This window comes from Microcaecilia unicolor, chromosome 4 (assembly GCF_901765095.1).
Source record: "Microcaecilia unicolor chromosome 4, aMicUni1.1, whole genome shotgun sequence".
Classification (NCBI taxonomy): domain Eukaryota; kingdom Metazoa; phylum Chordata; class Amphibia; order Gymnophiona; family Siphonopidae; genus Microcaecilia; species Microcaecilia unicolor.
This window is the reverse complement of record NC_044034.1, coordinates 213,656,948-213,676,875: the sequence shown is the minus strand read 5'-3', so window position 1 is coordinate 213,676,875 and position 19,928 is coordinate 213,656,948. Positions and strand designations below refer to the sequence as shown.

The following is a 19,928-nucleotide window of genomic DNA, read 5'->3' as shown; positions in this document are numbered from 1 at the left end:
AAAAATCAGCTGGTGGTAAAATCCGAGTCACCCATTATATTCCTATGGGTGTCTACCGCCAGCTGATTTCTACCACGAGCTAAAAATGCTACTGTGACATAGTAAAAGGCCCCCTGTTTAGTAGGCGGTTTGTGCTCACATGCTAACCCGCTGATAATCAGTGTGCGCCAATGGCCAATTACCGCTGGGCATGCCTACTTCCCCGCCCCCTGCGACAGAAACTAGAAAAATATTTTCTGCATGGGAAATGCCACGCAGCAAACACAGAACAACGCAGGTGCTGCGATGCACTATGAAGTAGTGCTGTTTTGCCACAAGCTACACATGTGGCAACCCTACCGCACCTTTGTAAAAGGGTCCCTAAAATTTTTAAGATGCACTAATGAACCAAATGTGCAGTAACTAATGTACATCCCTATTAATAATTGCAGCATCCACAAATGAGCAAACGGTGGATTACAACTTTTATATATTACTTTTAGAAAGTCTTGTAGGATCCTTTTTGGGAATTGCCAAGGATGAAACACCCAATTAGATCAGGCAATGCCTCTTGTGTCACTTAGGGGCCCTTTTACAAAGGTGCAGTAGGGCTACCACATGGTTAGCATGCGCCAAATTGGCCCTACCACCGGGGTAATGTGGGAGGACGGAAGTAGTTCTGAAGTTGGCGCATGCCGTTTCCCGTGGAAAAAAACAATTTTCTATTTTCTGCTGGGTGGGGGGGGGGGGGGGGTTCCTAGCAGTAATCGGCAACACAGCCACATTGCCGCACACTGCCCGATTACCACAGTTTTAGCGCGTGAGCCCTTACCACCTACTAAACAGGTGGCAGTAAGGGCTTAGGCAATAAATAATTACACGCTAATTTTAATATTGGCCCTACCGCCATTTATTGCCTCATTTTAAAAAAAGCTTTTTTCCCGATGCGGTAAAAAGTGGCCCAGCACACGCAGATTTTGTGCACGAAAAACTATCGTGGGCCGCCACATTTTACCATGGCTTAGTAAAAGGGCCCCTTCGCTGCTTTGTCACTTCTACTCACCACCAACTGACAGTGAGAAAGGATATTTCCCACAGACACCCTATCCCCTCACTTCCCACTACTCTGTGAGAAGTGCTCCCTGCTAGACAAGACCTGGAGATTTTTTGCAAATATTTCCTCTCTCATACACTTATGAACTTCTCTCTGCAAAGTCTTAACACATTTTGCTCCTTTTCTCCACTTGCCTTTTTCTACTAGATTGATACAATTATGTCAGCCTTTAAAGAAAAATTTCACCACCCAGTTTTCACAAATCACTAGATACAGCCACCAACAGGGTTTCTGTCTCATGGTTACGGTTGCAATCCTCAGAAAGCAAGAAACCTGGGGAAAGGGCATTTCCATTTACTTGATATGCCCTTCTCTTTCTGGATGTCTTCTTTTTCTGGATTGCGCTTATCTGTAGTTCAGTTTCTACTGCGAAGACAATTTCTGTTAACTGGTTTCAGAAACAAAGCTGTCCATGTGCAGTGTTTGGTCCTGGGCAATATTGTTCCCTGACTCCTCCAGACACCATCCCCTAAATTCTGTATGGGTGACCACCCAAATTCGGGCGCAGATCCCAGATGCATGCGTAAACTAAGAAGTCAATTAGGCACTAACAATCAATTATTGGAGTTAATTGGCAGTAATTGGGAGTTATGCATGCATCTGCCCTACGCCCTTTTCTATAACATGCGCGCCTAAATTTTATAGCGTGCAACTCTAGAAGAGCATTCCCAGAAATTAGGTACGGCGTTATAGAATACTTGAATGTGCGCAACCAACTGCCACAAGTTGGGCGCAAGGATTTACACCAGCTTTTTGCAGGCGTTAAGTCCTCGCATTCGTGTGAAAAGCTAGATTCTGAAAAGAGCACTCTGCGCAGAGCACCCTTTACAGAATACTAGTTTAGTGTGGATCTTAACAGCGCCTATCATTAGGTGCCATTTACTGAATCTGGCCCTCTCTGCATGGTCTGCTGGGTTACACCTAAACAGGAATGCACAGGTGGACAGACATTCAATCCATACATCTCATGCTTATTATGGGGTATGCGGATGCATTCATCAGCTCAGCCCAGGATCAAACATGGCATCACATGAAATCAAACCTTTCTTTTAAAAAGTGTAATTTACTAGGGCATATTAATACAAAGCTAAGATCCATCATGGAAAAGTACATCCCTTATAAGAAATGGGTGGTGATTTTTCAGAGTACAAAGCATGAGATTCTTCCTTACACCAGCATTTTGAAACCTACAGTTAGCTGGAATTATGTTCTGATTTTTGCCTTGTTTTTTTTCTTTTTTAATCCTTTTTGATCTAAATTGTGCAGACTGATATATATTTATGTGTGTGTGTGGGCACAGATAACTCCTTTGCCTTTTCTTACTACCTCTTGCGATCCCCCTTTCTATGCTTCAGAAACAAAAAAATACATATATTTATCTCACTTTTCCTAAAACGAAAAGCTACAACATTTTTCAAGTTCAATATTGTTGTCTTCCCTTCATCTTCCTTCCACCATTCTGAGAATATTTTGTTATGCTCCAAGGGCCCCTTTTTCAAAGGCGCACTAGCGTTTTTAGTGAGCGTGAAAAACAGGCACGCGCTAAATGTTAGAGATGCCCATATATTCCTTTAGGTGTCTCTAGCATTTAGCACACGCTAATCATTAGTGCACGTTAAAAACGCGTGCCTTTGTAAAAGACTCCCAAGTTACTTTAGCACCATAGCACATGATACACTTAACACTACAATCCCTCTTTTTGCGACTATATGAAAATTGTCCCATAAAAATAGTGCTCTTGTTGCCAGAAAAAAAGCTACAATATATATTATATATAATATGATATATATCTATATCTAGATATAGATATATAAAACATCAACATTAATCTGTTGCACAGTGTGCAATGCAGATGCTACTTCCATTACAAATGGACTTTTTTCATCTCTTACTCCTCCTCTCACTCTCTCTTTTCACTGATCAAAGGTGCTAAATAGATTTGGAATTCTGTAATTATTCAAATTTAGAAAAAGGATTAAACAAAACAACCTGAAAGATGCCCTCCTTGGAATCTTTTTTCATTAAGTGAAAAGGTGCACAGAGATTTGATATTACAAAAATAAAAATGGTTAAAAATAGTGGTACAGTGGGCAAGAAAAAAAAACGTTAAACATACCGCTCCGCTCTAGGAATATGTCTATTTACATATTGTTTTTGTTTTCTTCTGTAGGTCAAGATAAGGTCTGGGTACTACTTTAATTGTCTTTACAGAGCATCAAGTATGTGTCTAGATATATAATACTTATATATATTTATACACACACATACACACACATATGTTAGTGCAATTTGAAATAGTAGAGGAAGGTATAGCCAAACTGCTAAAAAATAAACCCCGTCCCCCAAACAAACATTTTTTAAAAACAAAAAAAATCAACTCTGTATATGAAAGGACACAATGCCACAGTTATTGCCACCATAAACTCTGCAATTTTGTTCTTAGCATTAGCTGCTTGGGTGGCATTTACAGTTCCCCCTCACTTCTTAGCAAAGGGCAATGAGGAACACAGTTGCGCCCCTTTGATTCATGGCTGGGTAATGCCTCCCCTGCTCCTCTTGGAAGTCTCCAGGAGAATGTTTAAAAAAAAAAAAAAAAGGAATTAAGAAAACTGGAATCCTAGGTGCAAATCATGTAATGGCTCATTTCTGGTTATCTGATGTCTTTAAAGGGAATTGCAGGAGATGGGGCTTCTGGGTAGGCAGAATAATGAGGGGGCGATGATGCTTGGCCTCTTCAAATTCTTGAAGCCCCTCTATTTGCAATCGATACTTTCTGGCGCGGAGTATGGCAGGAATCCCTCTCCGCAGGCGCTGTGCAGACTTCTTTTGCCACACATCGTACTTGGAATACTTAGCATGGAACGGCTTCCGGTAGGCATCCTGAGAGAGGACAGAGGGAAAAGCAACATGAGTGTCAAAGAAGGCTTGCACAGATTGCACATAGCTTGTTATGCTCATTCTAATGTGCTTACCGCAGCAAAAAGAGGGCTTACCGCGGGGTGCACTCAGGCACTTTGCAGTTTGCATGTGCTACCCATGCACTAAAAAATTACATTTATTATTTAGCATTGGGGCGTGTCTGGGGCAGAGAGTAGGCGTGTTCTGTGTTAATTGGTTAGTGCAGCTACATTGCTGCAGGCTAACCAATTAGCGCGTAGTTAGCGCATGAGCCCTTACTGTCTACATAATGGGTGGCAGTAGGGGCTCACACACTAATGGCAAAATTAGAGCATGAGAAAGAACAGATGGAATCCACACACCTTTCCACAGGAAAAGTCAAAAAACAAAGCAAAGGTGGAAGTGGGATTGTACCAAATAACCAAGGCGAACCACAGATAAAGAGCATCCAAAAGTTTATTTGCCAGTGATAAACCTGACCTAAAGGAGAGACACAACACGGGTCATGTTTCGGCTGAAGAGCCTTCCTCAGGGGTCAAATCGGTTCAAATCAGTCATCTTCACAAAATCATAAAACACTGACGGCTCAGTTTGCTTGCAGATGCGCTCTTTCCACCAGTGATATCATGACTTTGAGAGTCCTTTCGTTCTATACATTTTATGATTTTGTAAAGCTAACTGATCTGAACCGATTTGACCCCTGAGGAAGTTTCTTCAGATGAAACACGGCCCACGTTGGGTCTTTTCTTTGGGTCAGGTTTACCACTGGCAAATAAACTTTTGGACACGCTTTATCCGTGGTTTGCCTCGGTTATTTGGTACAGTCTTATTTCCACCTTTGCTTTGTTTGTTTTTGTGATTTTTTAATTAGCGCATGGCCATTAACACAGAAAATGGAAAGAATCGGCCATTTTACCCCTCTGGTAAAAATGGCCTTAATGTGCAGAAATGACCCACATAATTATGTGCTAAGACCACTTTTTACCACAGTTTGGTTAAAGTGCCCATTTACAGTTAACTTATACATGTAACTGATAATATTCTATAATCTATCCATGCAAATGCACATCCAAGAACGAGAAGGATAGTGTCCAGATTTAGAGCTCATCAAGAGGGCCTTCACAGCAATGATTGCATTAGATCAGTGGTTCTCAACTCAGTCCTTAGGACACACCAAGCCAGTCAGGTCTACCTCCATTCTAGACAATCTGATGCATATTCATTGTGGTCAGCCTGAAAACCTGATTGGTTAGGTTTGTCCTGAAAATTCAGTTGAGAATCCTTGGCCTAGAGTCATTTGGGAGGGGGACAAATTCCTCAGATGGTTGCAAATGAAGGCTCAAGGGTCAACTGAGCTGGAAGTTCAGAAGGAGCAGGAGGAATTTGACAGAAAAAAAATGAAACAAGAAGAAAGACAAGAAGAACGACACTTCAGGTATCTCATCCTTCCTGAATGCTCTTGCCTCATTTTCTCCACCTCTTTTTTCTCCTCCCTTCCATTTCTGTTTTGTTGAAGCTGCCTCTCTTGTCCTCTGTACTAGAACTTGATATGCTGGCTTTCACTGCTTCACCAGCAGATTCTTAATTGGATAGTACATTTCTTCTAGGCTCTGAGAAGGCTTAGAAGCAGCTGATTTTCCACAGAGATAATATACCACCTACCTTGCTCAGAGGAGGAAGGGCTGTGAGGGAAGTGGGAGAGAGGTCACGCTCATTCTTGGCCGGTTTGGCACAGTAGGTTTCCAAGAGCATTAGATCGCAGCTTTTGAAACAACACTCTTCCACAATGCCTCGGGTAACCTTGCGGCTTGATCTCCCCGTGGGTCGACCTGCAAGAAAACACACGTAGAAATAATCCTTTTAAGACAGTCACTTCGATGGCTCTATAACTGTTGGCCTTAAGTAAAATATCTTGTTGAAATAGCCAGACTAATTAACAGCTATCTGATTTACATTTGTCTTCTAGCACTAGCTACTGAGAAGACACAGATTGAAAAAGAAATACTTTCATGCAGCAAACAAGTCATGGAATCTTTTGTGGTCAGGGAAAGCAACATAGAGGAATTGAAAAAAGGTTTGGAGACGTTCCTGGGGGTAAATTAGCCAGGTAGCAAGGTTTTAAAATTAACAAATAGCCCCCAGAAAGAAAATAGGACAAGAAGGAAAGAAGGCACATTTTCCATATTTAAAAATAATTATGGATCTTAGCAAATCAGTTTCAGAGGGCAGCAATCAAAGTTATTTTCCATGTACAAAACACAGAAATGGGAACTTAGATTATTCCCATATTATTCTATTTCTGCTCCAGGAGCAATGAGCTTGATTTTGTGTTATATATTTATTAGGATTTATTTACCGTCTTTTTGAAGGAATTCTACTACTTCTAGTGTCATGTGAAGGCAGAAGGATAGAAAAGACTATCTTGTCACATAGCAGGTGACGGCTGCTGGTAACTTGTTCTGGGCAGCATGGCCATCTATTTTCCCAGATTACACACAAATTTCCACGAGCATTGAAGAAGGTGTGAATTTACAACACACACACTCTTAATTCAGCAGTCACTAGCAATCACTATATGCAAAACGTTAGGATCCTACAAATAACCTCACTACCTTACCCCAAAGTCCTTCTCCCGTAGGATTCTTTAACAATCACCCACCAGATCAAATGGAAAAATTTGGTGTAAACAACCTACCACCTCCTCCCCCCAAGGAATGTGGAAAGGAACAGAGGGTCTTTGTGAAGTCTGCTCTACCAGCTCTTATCCTCATTCTCCCTCCCTCTACTGTATCTTCTCCTTACTTTTCCCCTGCTAGTATTATTTAGAAGGACATGCAGGGAAGGAATGCACCTAGTCAGCACAAACTCTTTTATCAGCTGCTGCAACAGGAGCAGGAAACATAGTTTTGCTGGAACTTTAGATCCTTCCTCTTTCCATACCAATTCCGGCTCAGGTTTTCCTGTCTGCTTCAGATTCATTGTCAGGCCTGAGTGATCTATGGTCTACCATGACCACTCTCCTTGGCCACTTTTCACACAGGCTTGTCCAAGTTCAGATCTAGAAGGTTGCAAAAAAGGCCAAAGTTCAAGATATCCCCACTGAATGTGTGTAAGAGAAATTTGCATTTAATGGAGATAGAGGGCATGAATATTCATTGGGGATTTCCTGAAAATCTGGCCTGATTCAGCCCTCAATGAACTGGCCAAGCCTGCTGTAAGGAATATTGGTGCTACTTATTTATTACAGTGGAATGTCTATGGCAAGGAGAAGAGCCTGTCTTTGACAAATTGTCAAAATTTCCTTCTCTATTAAATCAAATACTTTAAAGAACTACATGGTGTAAGAAAGAAGAAGCAGGACACACCCTCCACGAGACATCAAAGCTGTTTCATGAGAGACTGTAACATTGTACATCGAGAGCAGTTTGTTAAATTGGAGTATTTATTCATCTGATGCACCAGGTTTAACATAGTAGATGACGGCAGAGGAAGACCTGTACGGTCCATCCAGTCTGCCCAACAAGATAAACTCATATGTGCTATTTTAAGTGTATACCTGACCTTGATTTGTATCTGCTATTTTCAGGGCACAGAGCATAGAAGTCTGCCCAGCACTAGCCCTGCCTCCCAACCACCAGCTCCGCTTCCCACCACCGGCTCTGCCACCCAATCTCTGCTAAGCTTCACCATATGAACATAGGGGTTTCTTCTGACCCTCCAAGACAGGCAGCTGTGTCCCCCAAAACACGGACCCAGGTCAGGTCATTCTACTGGTGCTTTATAAATAAAGAACTTTCAAATATCTCCTCCCAGGCTGGAAGTCACCCTCTGCTCCTGTGTTTTTTTTTCCCTTAAATACGTGGCAGTTTGCATTTGGAATGCTAGCGTCAATTATCGTATGTGGTTGAGTGCCAGTGTTGGGGGAGTTTTAAAAAGCTTTTCCACGTATACAGCCTGGTTTATATGTGGAAAAGAGCACTTATAAAGCTGCATGTATAAAGTATGCACATGGGAAGAGCGCATCTTTTATGTGAAGGCATTTCCAGATGCATAGATTGGGAGGAGTGGAGATGCAGTTACAATGTACATGCGTATGTTACTAAAAAAATGCACGTGTACAAACATAGTCCATTTAAGGCCCTTGGACCTATATCATATATTCTGGGATGCTGTTTCTTAAATTGTTATACAGTGGGGGAAATAAGTATTTGATCCCTTGCTGATTTTGTAAGTTTGCCCACTGACAAAGACATGAGCAGCCCATAATTGAAGGGTAGGTTATTGGTAACAGTGAGAGATAGCACATCACAAATTAAATCCGGAAAATCACATTGTGGAAAGTATATGAATTTATTTGCATTCTGCAGAGGGAAATAAGTATTTGATCCCTCTGGCAAACAAGACCTAATACTTGGTGGCAAAACCCTTGTTGGCAAGCACAGCGGTCAGATGTCTTCTGTAGTTGATGATGAGGTTTGCACACATGTCAGGAGGAATTTTGGTCCACTCCTCTTTGCAGATCATCTCTAAATCATTAAGAGTTCTGGGCTGTCGCTTGGCAACTCGCAGCTTCAGCTCCCTCCATAAGTTTTCAATGGGATTAAGGTCTGGTGACTGGCTAGGCCACTCCATGACCCTAATGTGCTTCTTCCTGAGCCACTCCTTTGTTGCCTTGGCTGTATGTTTTGGGTCATTGTCGTGCTGGAAGACCCAGCCACGACCCATTTTTAAGGCCCTGGCGGAGGGAAGGAGGTTGTCACTCAGAATTGTACGGTACATGGCCCCATCCATTCTCCCATTGATGCGGTGAAGTAGTCCTGTGCCCTTAGCAGAGAAACACCCCCAAAACATAACATTTCCACCTCCATGCTTGACAGTGGGGACGGTGTTCTTTGGGTCATAGGCAGCATTTCTCTTCCTCCAAACACGGCGAGTTGAGTTCATGCCAAAGAGCTCAATTTTTGTCTCATCTGACCACAGCACCTTCTCCCAATCACTCTCGGCATCATCCAGGTGTTCACTGGCAAACTTCAGACGGGCCGTCACATGTGCCTTCCGGAGCAGGGGGACCTTGCGGGCACTGCAGGATTGCAATCCGTTATGTCGTAATGTGTTACCAATGGTTTTCGTGGTGACAGTGGTCCCAGCTGCCTTGAGATCATTGACAAGTTCCCCCCTTGTAGTTGTAGGCTGATTTCTAACCTTCCTCATGATCAAGGATACCCCACGAGGTGAGATTTTGCGTGGAGCCCCAGATCTTTGTCGATTGACAGTCATTTTGTACTTCTTCCATTTTCTTACTATGGCACCAACAGTTGTCTCCTTCTCGCCCAGCGTCTTACTGATGGTTTTGTAGCCCATTCCAGCCTTGTGCAGGTGTATGATCTTGTCCCTGACATCCTTAGACAGCTCCTTGCTCTTGGCCATTTTGTAGAGGTTAGAGTCTGACTGATTCACTGAGTCTGTGGACAGGTGTCTTTCATACAGGTGACCATTGCCGACAGCTGTCTGTCATGCAGGTAACGAGTTGATTTGGAGCATCTACCTGGTCTGTAGGGGCCAGATCTCTTACTGGTTGGTGGGGGATCAAATACTTATTTCCCTCTGCAGAATGCAAATAAATTCATATACTTTCCACAATGTGATTTTCCGGATTTAATTTGTGATGTGCTATCTCTCACTGTTACCAATAACCTACCCTTCAATTATGGGCTGCTCATGTCTTTGTCAGTGGGCAAACTTACAAAATCAGCAAGGGATCAAATACTTATTTCCCCCACTGTATACACTTTTGGAGCTGGAATAACCGTGGCTGCTGGCACCAGACTTCACCTCCAATGGATCCTCGTTAAAGGATTTAAAGTGTGCTCATTCCAACTACAGGGCCTTGAAAGAGTCCTATATTGTTATTTTTCGTCAGGAGTGGGTAATTTGCGTGCCTGCGGCCTTCCTGGGATCTGGTAGCCGTTTCTCAAGTTAGCTGTCCTCAATTGCTGGAGCATTCAGTCATTTTTAGAAAAACACATCCTGGTCCTCGCTCGCTAAGCTGTTTAACTCTATGCCTGTATCAACCCAGTCCTCAAGCACCCCAAACCTGTCTTGTTGTCAGGAAATAGCAGAACATCTTATTTTATTTATTTATTAAGATTTATTACCCACCTCTATAAAGATATTTACCCAAGGTAGTGTACAACAAAGAGCTTGTATAAATATGTGCAAGACTTATTTGCATATGCCCCCTCATTCTATAACAAGTCGCTTAAATTTAAGCACTGTTGCATGCTTAAATTTAGAGTATTAGCATCTACACTTATAAGTGTGCACTTATGTAAATGACAGTGGTGTACTCAACTACTGTTTTGTACTTACGATATAAAATGGCTTAGCATACAATTGTAAGGAGGTTGTTCACAGGGGAGGGGCATGAATAAGACAGAGGCAAGGCTGAAATTTACAAGCTTAACTAACAGAAGCATATAAACTACATCTGTAAATATCACATCTAAGTGTGTTGGTGGTGACTTAGGTTAGTATTCTAGGACAGCATAGGCTCACTGCCCATGTAAAGCGGGCACCTAAATTCAGGTGCCCGGTCACGGAATTACCTCCATGTTTTCTATGGTGACTAGTTTGCATATTCACCATTATTCTGAAAACATGATTTGGTTGTGGACCCTGAGGACCACTGTTCCCTCTATGCTGAGCGGGAGTCCTCCACCTACAGTCCTGCCAGTGGGGGGGGGGGGGGGGGGCTATTTCACTATAACATTTTCAGTACTGAGGGACAGGCAAGCTCTGCAGGACTCCAGGGAACCTGCCAGTCCCTAGCAATTGAAAACACAATATTGAAGCATCACCTTCCACTGGCAGCAATGCAGTTACAGGACTCCTGCTCAGCATAGAAGGTATTCAAGTGCCGGAACACATGAAGTGGTTCCAGTCTTACTTACTAAAATAAAATCCTCGGTCCCCACAGACAAACTGCAGCGTGTCGACAAGCTCTCCCCCACAGAGCGTCTCTGATGTTCCATAAGCCTTGGCAGAGTCCACAGCATAGACGAGGAACGTGAAGGTAAGAAACAGCAGTCTCCGTGCTGTAGACAGCTGTGACACCTGTAAGGGGAAAGAGTGAAGTTAAGTTAGGGTATACGCTCCATGCATTGTTCCTAACTCCCATTTCCAGTTCCCAAAGACTAGTCTCTTCCAACAGGAACTGATCACAACACAACCCTAGGCTTTTTTTCAAAATGTTCATCCCTCTCAGTTTCAAAACCACATGTTTTTAAAGAGGGAAAACAAGCACAGACCTCTGCCCAGGGTTAGTGCTCATTGAGTGAAACCCCATGTTTCTCTTCCAGTGTAGCCAAGAGAGTATGTAAATGAATCAAAGTCTCTCCTGAGAGCCACTGAAAACACTGAATCACGGGAGCTATGGTGGGCCTGGATGCGGGAAGCAAACTAAAATTCCCCTCTAGCACTCAGTTATTTCTCCTCAAGTGGAGGAGTAGCCTAATTGTTAGAGCAGTGGCCTGAGAACCAGGAGAACTGGGTTCTGTTCCCACTGCAGTTCTTTGTGACCTCGGGCAAGTCACTCAACCTTCCGTTGCCCCAGATATAAAATAAGTACCTCCAAATAATATGTAAACTACTTTGATTGTAAGCACAGAAAGGTGGCATATCAAATCCCATCCCTTTTCTCTTACAAGCACAAAGAAAGCTTCAGAGCAAACAGAGGTGTGGAAATAGCCATGAATAATCCAGCCTATTCCTTAGAATATTTGATTACTTATTGAATATGATATACTGCATAATCAAACCACATTTATCATATATCTTGTTTTTTGTGTATGTGAAGCACAGCTCTCTAAACCTCTGGTTCCCAAGCATGTCTTGGGGGACTCCCAGCCTGTCAGATTATCAAGATATCCATAATAAATATGCATATGAGAGATCTACATACACTGCCGTCATTGCATGCAAGTCTATGTCATGCATATTCATACTGGATATCCTGAAAACCCGACTGACTGGGGGTCCCCAGGATAGGTTTGGAAACCATTACTCTGCATCATGAAGAGGAAAATGTAGTAAAGTATGCTCTGAACAGTAGGCTTCCCTCCTTTTACCCAGCAGCAATTCAAGCTGGAGCACAAGTTCATTCACAAGACAAGGCATGCAAAACAAATTTGTTAAAAAATTAGTTTGCAAACAGTTCAAAAGTAGGCCTTTGTTTGTCCTTTGTACTGGCTTTAGTGCACTGTAGAAAAAGAGGAAAAACAAAACAACCTGAACAATTCGTTTTGGCAACAAAAACCAAAATACCACGGAACTGGCCTCTTACTGATTTAAACCACAGTTCCATGGTCTTTTGGTTTTTGTTGTCAAAATGAATTGTTCAGGTTGTTTATCAGCTGCGCTACTGTTAGCAGCTGCTTTTATTTTGCCATCACAACCCAACACAGTGAGGGAGGAGGGGCTGCTTGATGGTGTTGTGCATATATCTGTCTTTAAACAATCCAAGGGATTTACAAGTCCAGCTGAAGTTGAGCCTCCTGAGGCAGACGCACTGTGCGCCCTGCACTAGCAGTGGGGGCCGTTTTTACCGCAGCAGGTAAAAAAGGCTGAAAATAGGCATGGCCATGCAAGGGGGAGCCCTTACTACCACTCACTGAGATGGCGGTAAGGGCTCCCATGCAAACCTGACGGTAACTGGGCAACGCGCAAAGTTGCCCGATTACGACCAGTTAAGTTCCAGAGCTACAAAAATAGAACATATTTTTGTAGTTCTGGATTGGCGCTTGGTAAGCCTGCAGTGGGGGTCCCCTGAATCTAGCCCTAAGCCCATTTCCAAGCTTCTTTAGTAGACATAGCCTCAGTATCTAATTCATTATATATCCAGTACATCTAGTACTCCAGCAGCCTGTCTTCCTCTCTCTGTCTTCTGAAATGTTCTATGTGCTTCATAGTAATAATACTTTTACAGGCTAATATTTAGCCCATAGCAGCCAGTGCTTTTTATTTTTCTTTAACATTGGCCACCGCAGACATTTTATACCAGAATATTAGTGCCAAGCGGTACCCGGGTACCAATACTGAATATTCATGTGTGGTCACTGAGATTTATCTGGATACCAGCAGTATTCAGACCAGCACTCAGATAACTTTAGGAAAGCCTTTTTACTGTCCTCTGGTTATCCATGTAATTACCTGGTTAATGGACTGAAAAGTCCTGGTTCCATCTGGACTCCACCCCGGGCATGTTCCAGCAGGACTCTGATAATGTCAAAACAGACTGAGGAGATATTCAGTGACAGTAGCCAATAAAATGCCACTGAATATCTGGGCAGGACCTGGTCAGTGTGAGCTAACTGGGAAGGAACCGCTCCTTCCTGGCCTCTCATTTTATAGCATTATTGAATGTACGTAGAACTGTACAGTGGTTATAAGCATTCACATATAATATTCCCCTGCTCCAAAGAGCTTACAATCAGTGGGTATCTAAGATAATGGGAGATAGTAGGGATGGACGGCCAGAAACTTTCCAGTTCGTGTAGTCTGCCATGTTTGCCGGAACGTTTATTCATGTTCATTTGGTCACTTTTTGTTATGGGAGTAAAACTGAGTGTATCTCTTGCAAGAAGTTGCACTATCTGGCAGATTCTTATATAGGTCAAAAGCTAGGCATGTAATTTTGGGCGAGGATGACAGATCCAAGCATAAACTAATTAGCTAATAAGGCAATATCAATTATTGGCGTTGATTGACATTAATTAGGATTCACATGTGGATCTGCCTTTAACCCTCTTCTATAACATTGGTGCCTAATTTTCATAAAGTGCAACTCCAAAGGGTGCATGGCCATAGGAGGGGCTTGGGCGGCTCAGGGGCATTCCTAGAATTTAGGCACTGTCATTTGCATGTCTAACTGCCATAGGTTGGGTGCCAGCTTTTACACTAGCTTTTGGCACGCATAACCTCTGGCACCCAAAGTTAGGCGCGAAATGTGCACTAATCCCCAGATTCTATATAAAGCACGGTGAGTAGCACACATCAAATTGTGCATGCACCCAATTTACACACAGTACTTAACTGAGTAACAAGCCAATCAGTGATGATAATTGGCCGATAACCATTCATCACTAATTGACAATAATTGGAATTTGTGCGCTTCTTTTAAGGAGTATTCTAAAAAGAGGCGCACATAAATTCTAACGTGCCTAGCTGACAATGGGGCGCAGTCATGGAAGGAGTGTGGGCGTGTCAGAGGTATACCTCAAACGTATGCACGTGCGTAAATGACTGCACCAAAATGTAGGTGCGTTCCCCAGCCCTATGTGCTATTCTGTGCACCACGTCTAACTTTTGGACGTGTCTAGATTTTAGACACCATTTTCAGAACCTGGCCCTACACTAGTATTCTATACAGGGGGCTCAGCACAGAGTGCCTTTTGCAAAATACTAGTTTAGCACTGATTATTCCGGTACCTAACTGTGGGCACCGTTTACTGAATGCACAATTGGTGTCTCTTTGTAAATAACTGCACTCTTCAAAAGAGCACACACTATTAGCAGCAAACAATAAAATGTGACTTTTTCTGTTTCTTTTTTCCTACTTATTATCTCGTTAACATTTTTCCTATTGTTGCAAATCAATGCCCATCCCTGGGAGATAGTAACTTGCCCGAGGTAACAAGCAGTGGCAGGCACAGGATTCAAACCCTGGTTTCCCACTCTGTTACTTTCTCCCTTTTATGCCATTGTCTAAAATTGTTTCTTCTTAATGCTATTAGTTAGCTATGCTGTGTCTCCCTAGAGGATGTACTTATTAGATTCCTGACTCCTTCCCTCCTGAACCTTTCCCCACTCATTCATATTTGTTAAACAGTGGTTTTTAGTTTCTTTTAATATTCTTGAAGAGGGGAAATACTAACTTTTTGTCCCTCTAGCTTCACTTCCTCTCCTAAACAGAAATCCGAGGTGGCCTGTGACCCTCACTGGCCCAAGGATGCCACCATATGGCCAAAGAATTTCTTCTTACTCTCCCCCTGCACTGCAGCTTCAACCACAGGACTGGTTCAGCAGTGCTCTTCCTCTGTTAATACTTTAGCTTACACAGCTTTTTGGTCTTATTTATTTCTTGGTTTAAAATGTCACTTTTTTTTCAAGTTCTGTCTGGTCCAATATCTGTAACTAATATGTATTTTTCAAAGTGCTTTCTTCTGCTTCTTTGTCTTCCAGTTCAGTGTGAACCAGGTCATACTAGGCTAAGACTCCTTGAGTCTTCATGTCCCAAATCTCCTCCTTCCCCCACTCGTGTAGTCAGGAGGCCTAAGGGCATCCTTCATTCCAGAGCTTAACATTGCATTCTTACACTAGCCTTTAGGTGTCACTGCTGCATAGGGGTTAAAATTCCATCCCAGGGGCTACAAATGCTGAAACAGAGTAGGACCTGAGTCTAGGAGTTAAACCTAGGTCAGAAAGCACTGTCTTTGCATTTCTATCTAGATGCTATTTATTTGCATAATCTAGAACAGTCTTTTTTACTTACTTAACTGGTTAGTGGTGTGAATTATGTCCTATATACAAGCTAAAATCTTGTTGCTTTTACACAGTTGTCTTTGTATTTTGCAGTTTTCTGATACTCAATAAACAGCTTCTTTAATAATAATAATCTGGTTAAATATGGGGGAAGCCCCTGTTTGCCCTGGGATTGGTAGCATGGGATGTTGCTACTATTTGGGTTTCTGCAAAGTACTTGTGACCTGGATTGGCCACTGTTGGAAGCAGGATACTGAGCTAGATGGACCACTGGTCAGACCCAGTATGGCTTATGTTGTGACGCAGAGCTTGGGGCCTAAAACATGCTTGCTTGGAGTGGAGGAGTAGCCTAGTGGTTTGTGCAGCAGACTTTGATCCAGGGGAACTGGGTTCAATTCCCACTGCAGCTCCTTGTGACTATGGGCAGGTCACTTAACCCTCCATTGCCCCAGGTACAAAATAAGTACCTGTATATACATAAACTGCTTTGAATGCAGTCACAAAATGCCACAGAAAGGCAGTATATCAAGTCCCATCTCCCTTTGGTATCTATTGCTGATGGCTCTCAAGTAATGCAATTTTTTTTCTGTATATAAAATGACTGTATAAAAAAGTTTTTTGCTTTTTTTTTTAATGCATTTGCACAATTGATACTTTTGTTGCTGTTGGGACTGATAATTGAATAGAAATATAGAAAATGACAGCAAATAAAGCCCATATTGTCCATCCAGTCTACCCATCTATATCAACCACTATCTTTTCATCCCCCTGAAAGATCCCACATGCCTGTCCCATGCTTTCTTGAATTCAGATCCAGTCCTCGCTTCACTACCTCCACTGAGAGATTGTTTCACGCGTCCCATTCATTCCATAAAGAAGTAGTTTTGTAGATTACTTTTGAGTCTATCCCTCTTCAACTTCATCTTATACTCTCTCATTCCACAGCTTCCTTTCAATTGAAAGAGATCCGCCTCCTGTGCATTTATGCCATGGAGATATTTAAATATCTCAATCAAAGCTCCTCTCTTTCTCATCTTTCTTCCAAGATATACATTTTGATTTCTATGTGTCTGTCTCTATATGCTTTATGATGAAGACCACTGACCATATTAGTAGCCACCCTCTGGACCAACTCTTTCCTGGTTATATCTTTTTGAATGTGGTTCATCAGTTGAGGAAACAGAATTGTGATTTTCCTCACCCCTGTTCTTGATGGTCCCTCTAGCTATTTGTATAGAAATAATGCTGTTATATCGTTAATTTTGATGTTGGTGTGAGGTTGCATTTTGAAGATAATCCAGCCAATGTTCACAGTGATTTAAGTGGGCAGGAGAGGCTCCAGCCCTGGGGCCACCTAACCACGAATATTCAGTGCATCTTAACCAGTGAGCACCACTGAATATTTGTGGCTAGCACCTGAGCCAAAACTGGTGAACTTGTGGGCATTCCAGGGGTGGAGTCGACACTTATGAGGTTAAGTGCCGATATTCAGCCCTTGGCCACATAAATAGCAGTTCTCTCTTTAAGTGGTTCAGCTTATGTAGTGAAGGGCTGAATATTGCTTGTAACCACGCACGCTTCAGCAGCTAATGTATAGCCAGATTTTTAATGCTGGTGCCCAGACATGGCCTGGCATTGAGTATCCGGTAAGACAGCTGGCATGGACTTCCGCCGGCTGAAATCCAGGCCCACTGTATTTCTTTTCACCTCTGTTTTTGGACCTTTTTCTATGTTGAGCCATTATGAAATAGGCATAACATATGCATTTATGTGCCTCTTTAGCTAAGGTGACCTGTGCTAAAATTATTCTCACTGAGGCATCAGAGGATGGATGCAATGGTATAATCCAAAATCTGTTGTAGTCCTGATTTTCCAGGAATTATTTCAAGTTACATAAAATACTGGTGTTTTATTCCAGACCAGCAAACTTAGGGCTTCTTTTAATAAACCACATTAGCAATTCCCAGTGCGGCAAATGCGCTACAGCCCTATCATTTTGAATGGGCTGGGTCACATTTGCCATGCAGAAATCGCTAGCGTGGTTTAGTAAAAGAGGCCCTTATTTATTTAAAGTATTTCTAGTCTGCCTATCATGAAATTCAGTATAAATATACATAATGAATTCAAACATAGATAATAAAGTCAAACAACAAACATCAGTCTGCAGAAGACAAAAAATGAAAAGCAACACACATGTTCCCAAATTACAAAAAAAAAAAAAAAAAATTATTCTGCCAGAAAAATACTGGCTAGAGCTAATATGGCCAATAATCAAATACGAATAGTCTTATTTCAGTATAGTATTAGGGTCAGGTGGAGTGGCATAATCGAACGGGGTGCCCAAGTTTTCCTGAGGGCGCCCCCACAGGACGGCCCCGTGAAGGGGTGGGGAAACCGCTATTATCGAAACAAGATAGGCGTCCATCTTTCGTTTCAATAATACGGTCGGGGATGCCCAAACCTCAACATTTAGGTCGACCTTAGAGATGGTCGACCATAGAGATGGTCGTCCTCAGTTTTCGGCGATAATGGAAACCGAGGACGCCCATCTAAAAAACGACCAAATCCAAGCCATTTGGTCATGGGAGGAGCCAGCATTTGTAGTGCACTGGTCCCCCTGACATGCCAGGACACCAACCGGGCACCATAGGGGGCACTGCAGTGGACCACAAATTGCTCCTAGGTGCATAGCTCCCTTACCTTGGGTGCTGAGCCCCCCAACCCCCCAAAACCCACTCCCCACAACTGCACACCACTACCATAGCCCTAAGGGGTGAAGGGGGGCACCTACATGTGGGTACTGTGGGTTTCGGGTGGGTTTTGAAGGGCTCACATTTACCACCACAAGTGTAACAGGTATGGGGGGGATTGGCCTGGGTCCACCTGCCTGAAGTGCACTGCACTCACTAAAACTGCTCCAGGGACCTGCATACTGCTGTCATGGAGCTGGGTGTGACATTTGAGGCTGGCAAAAAAAAATTTAATTTTTTGTTTTAGGGTGGGAGGGGGTTGGTGACCACTGGGGGAGTAAGGGGAGGTCATCCCTGATTCCCTCCGGTGGTCATCTGGTCAGTTCAGGCACCTTTTTGAGGCTTGGTCATGAAAAAAAATGGACCAAGTCGACCAAATGCTCATCAGGGATGTCCTTCTTTTTTCCATTAGTGGCCGAGGACGCCCATCTTGTAAGCACGCCCCAGTCCCGCCTTTGCTACGCCTCCAACACGCCCCGGTGAACTTTGGTTGTCCCCGCGACAGACTGCAGTTGAGGGCACCCAAAATCGTCTTTCGATCATGCTGATTTGGGCGATCCTGAGAGGATCCCCATTTGTGTCGGAAGATGGGCACCCTTCTCTTTCGAAAAGAAAAAAAGCTTGTCCTAGTCTTGAAGGCCCAGTGTTGCTTTTTTTCTATACTGTATTACCCTCTGTCTGTATTAATCGCCCTTCTCTTTCGAAAATGCCCCTGCTAGTGAACACCATCAGACTGTCCTTCAGGTTTAATATAGCAAGTACCAAACTTTAAGAGAATGCCTGTGAGAAACTAGCTTTCAGCTGTTTTCTAAATATTGCTGTGTTTGTCAGGACCATAAACAGCTAGCTTGTGAAAGCCCTACATAAAGAGAATTACAGTAATCCAACTTGGACAAAACAAGACTCAACACAGTCCTAAATCTTTATATGGCACACAGGTTTCAATCTGCTCAAGTAGCAGCCTTAAAAAGAGATTGAATACCTGTGATTTCATTTTCAGCCTAGAATCCAGGAAAAGTGTCTAATCCAAGTCACAAGAACCTGGCAGAATCCCAAAATGTAGCAAGACTCCATGCTATTTATTACTAGGGATAAGCAGTAGCTTTCCCCAGGTCTTTATGGACGTTACCTCTAGCAATATGTCCAAATCTTTTTTTAAAAACCAGATATGTTAACTACTTTTACCACATCCTCTGGCAACACATTTCAGAGCTTAACTATATATTGAGTGAAAAAATATTTCTCCTATTTGTTTTAAATAAGCTACTACATAACTTCATGGTGTGCCCCCCTAGTTTTTGAACTTTTTGAAAAAGTAAACAATTGAATTGCATCTAACCAGTTCATTCATTGGAGTTACCATTGATCGAAATCTCACACTTGAAAGCCATGTGAAGAATACAACTAAGAAGATATTCCATTCAATGTGGAGGAGTGGCCTAGTGGTTAGGGTGGTGGACTCTGGTCCTGCGGAAATGAGGAACTGAGTTCAATTCCCACTTCAGGCACAGACAGCTCCTTGTGACTCTGGGCAAGTCATTTAACTCTCCATTGCCCCATGTAAGCTGTATTGAGCCTGCCATGAGTGGGAAAGTGCAGGGTACAAATGTAACAAAAAAAAAACCTCAAAAGACTAAAACCTTTCTTCC

The 19,928-nt window shown here is 42.7% G+C and overlaps 1 protein-coding gene across 2 annotated transcripts in view; it reads right to left on the bottom strand.

Moving 5' to 3' along the window:
- Window positions 1-2,663: 2,663 nt before the first annotated feature.
- Window positions 2,664-19,928, bottom strand: part of IGF2 (insulin like growth factor 2) — a 51,656-nt gene continuing 34,391 nt past the window's right edge. For both annotated transcript variants that reach the window (XM_030201216.1, XM_030201217.1), the window contains exons 2-4: window positions 10,942-11,104; window positions 5,654-5,820; window positions 2,664-3,973 (exon numbers count right to left, since the gene is read on the bottom strand). In XM_030201216.1, the coding sequence (XP_030057076.1) occupies window positions 3,734-3,973; window positions 5,654-5,820; window positions 10,942-11,104 (570 nt within the window). In that variant the 3' untranslated portion in view covers window positions 2,664-3,733. The remainder of the gene's footprint in view (window positions 3,974-5,653; window positions 5,821-10,941; window positions 11,105-19,928) is intronic.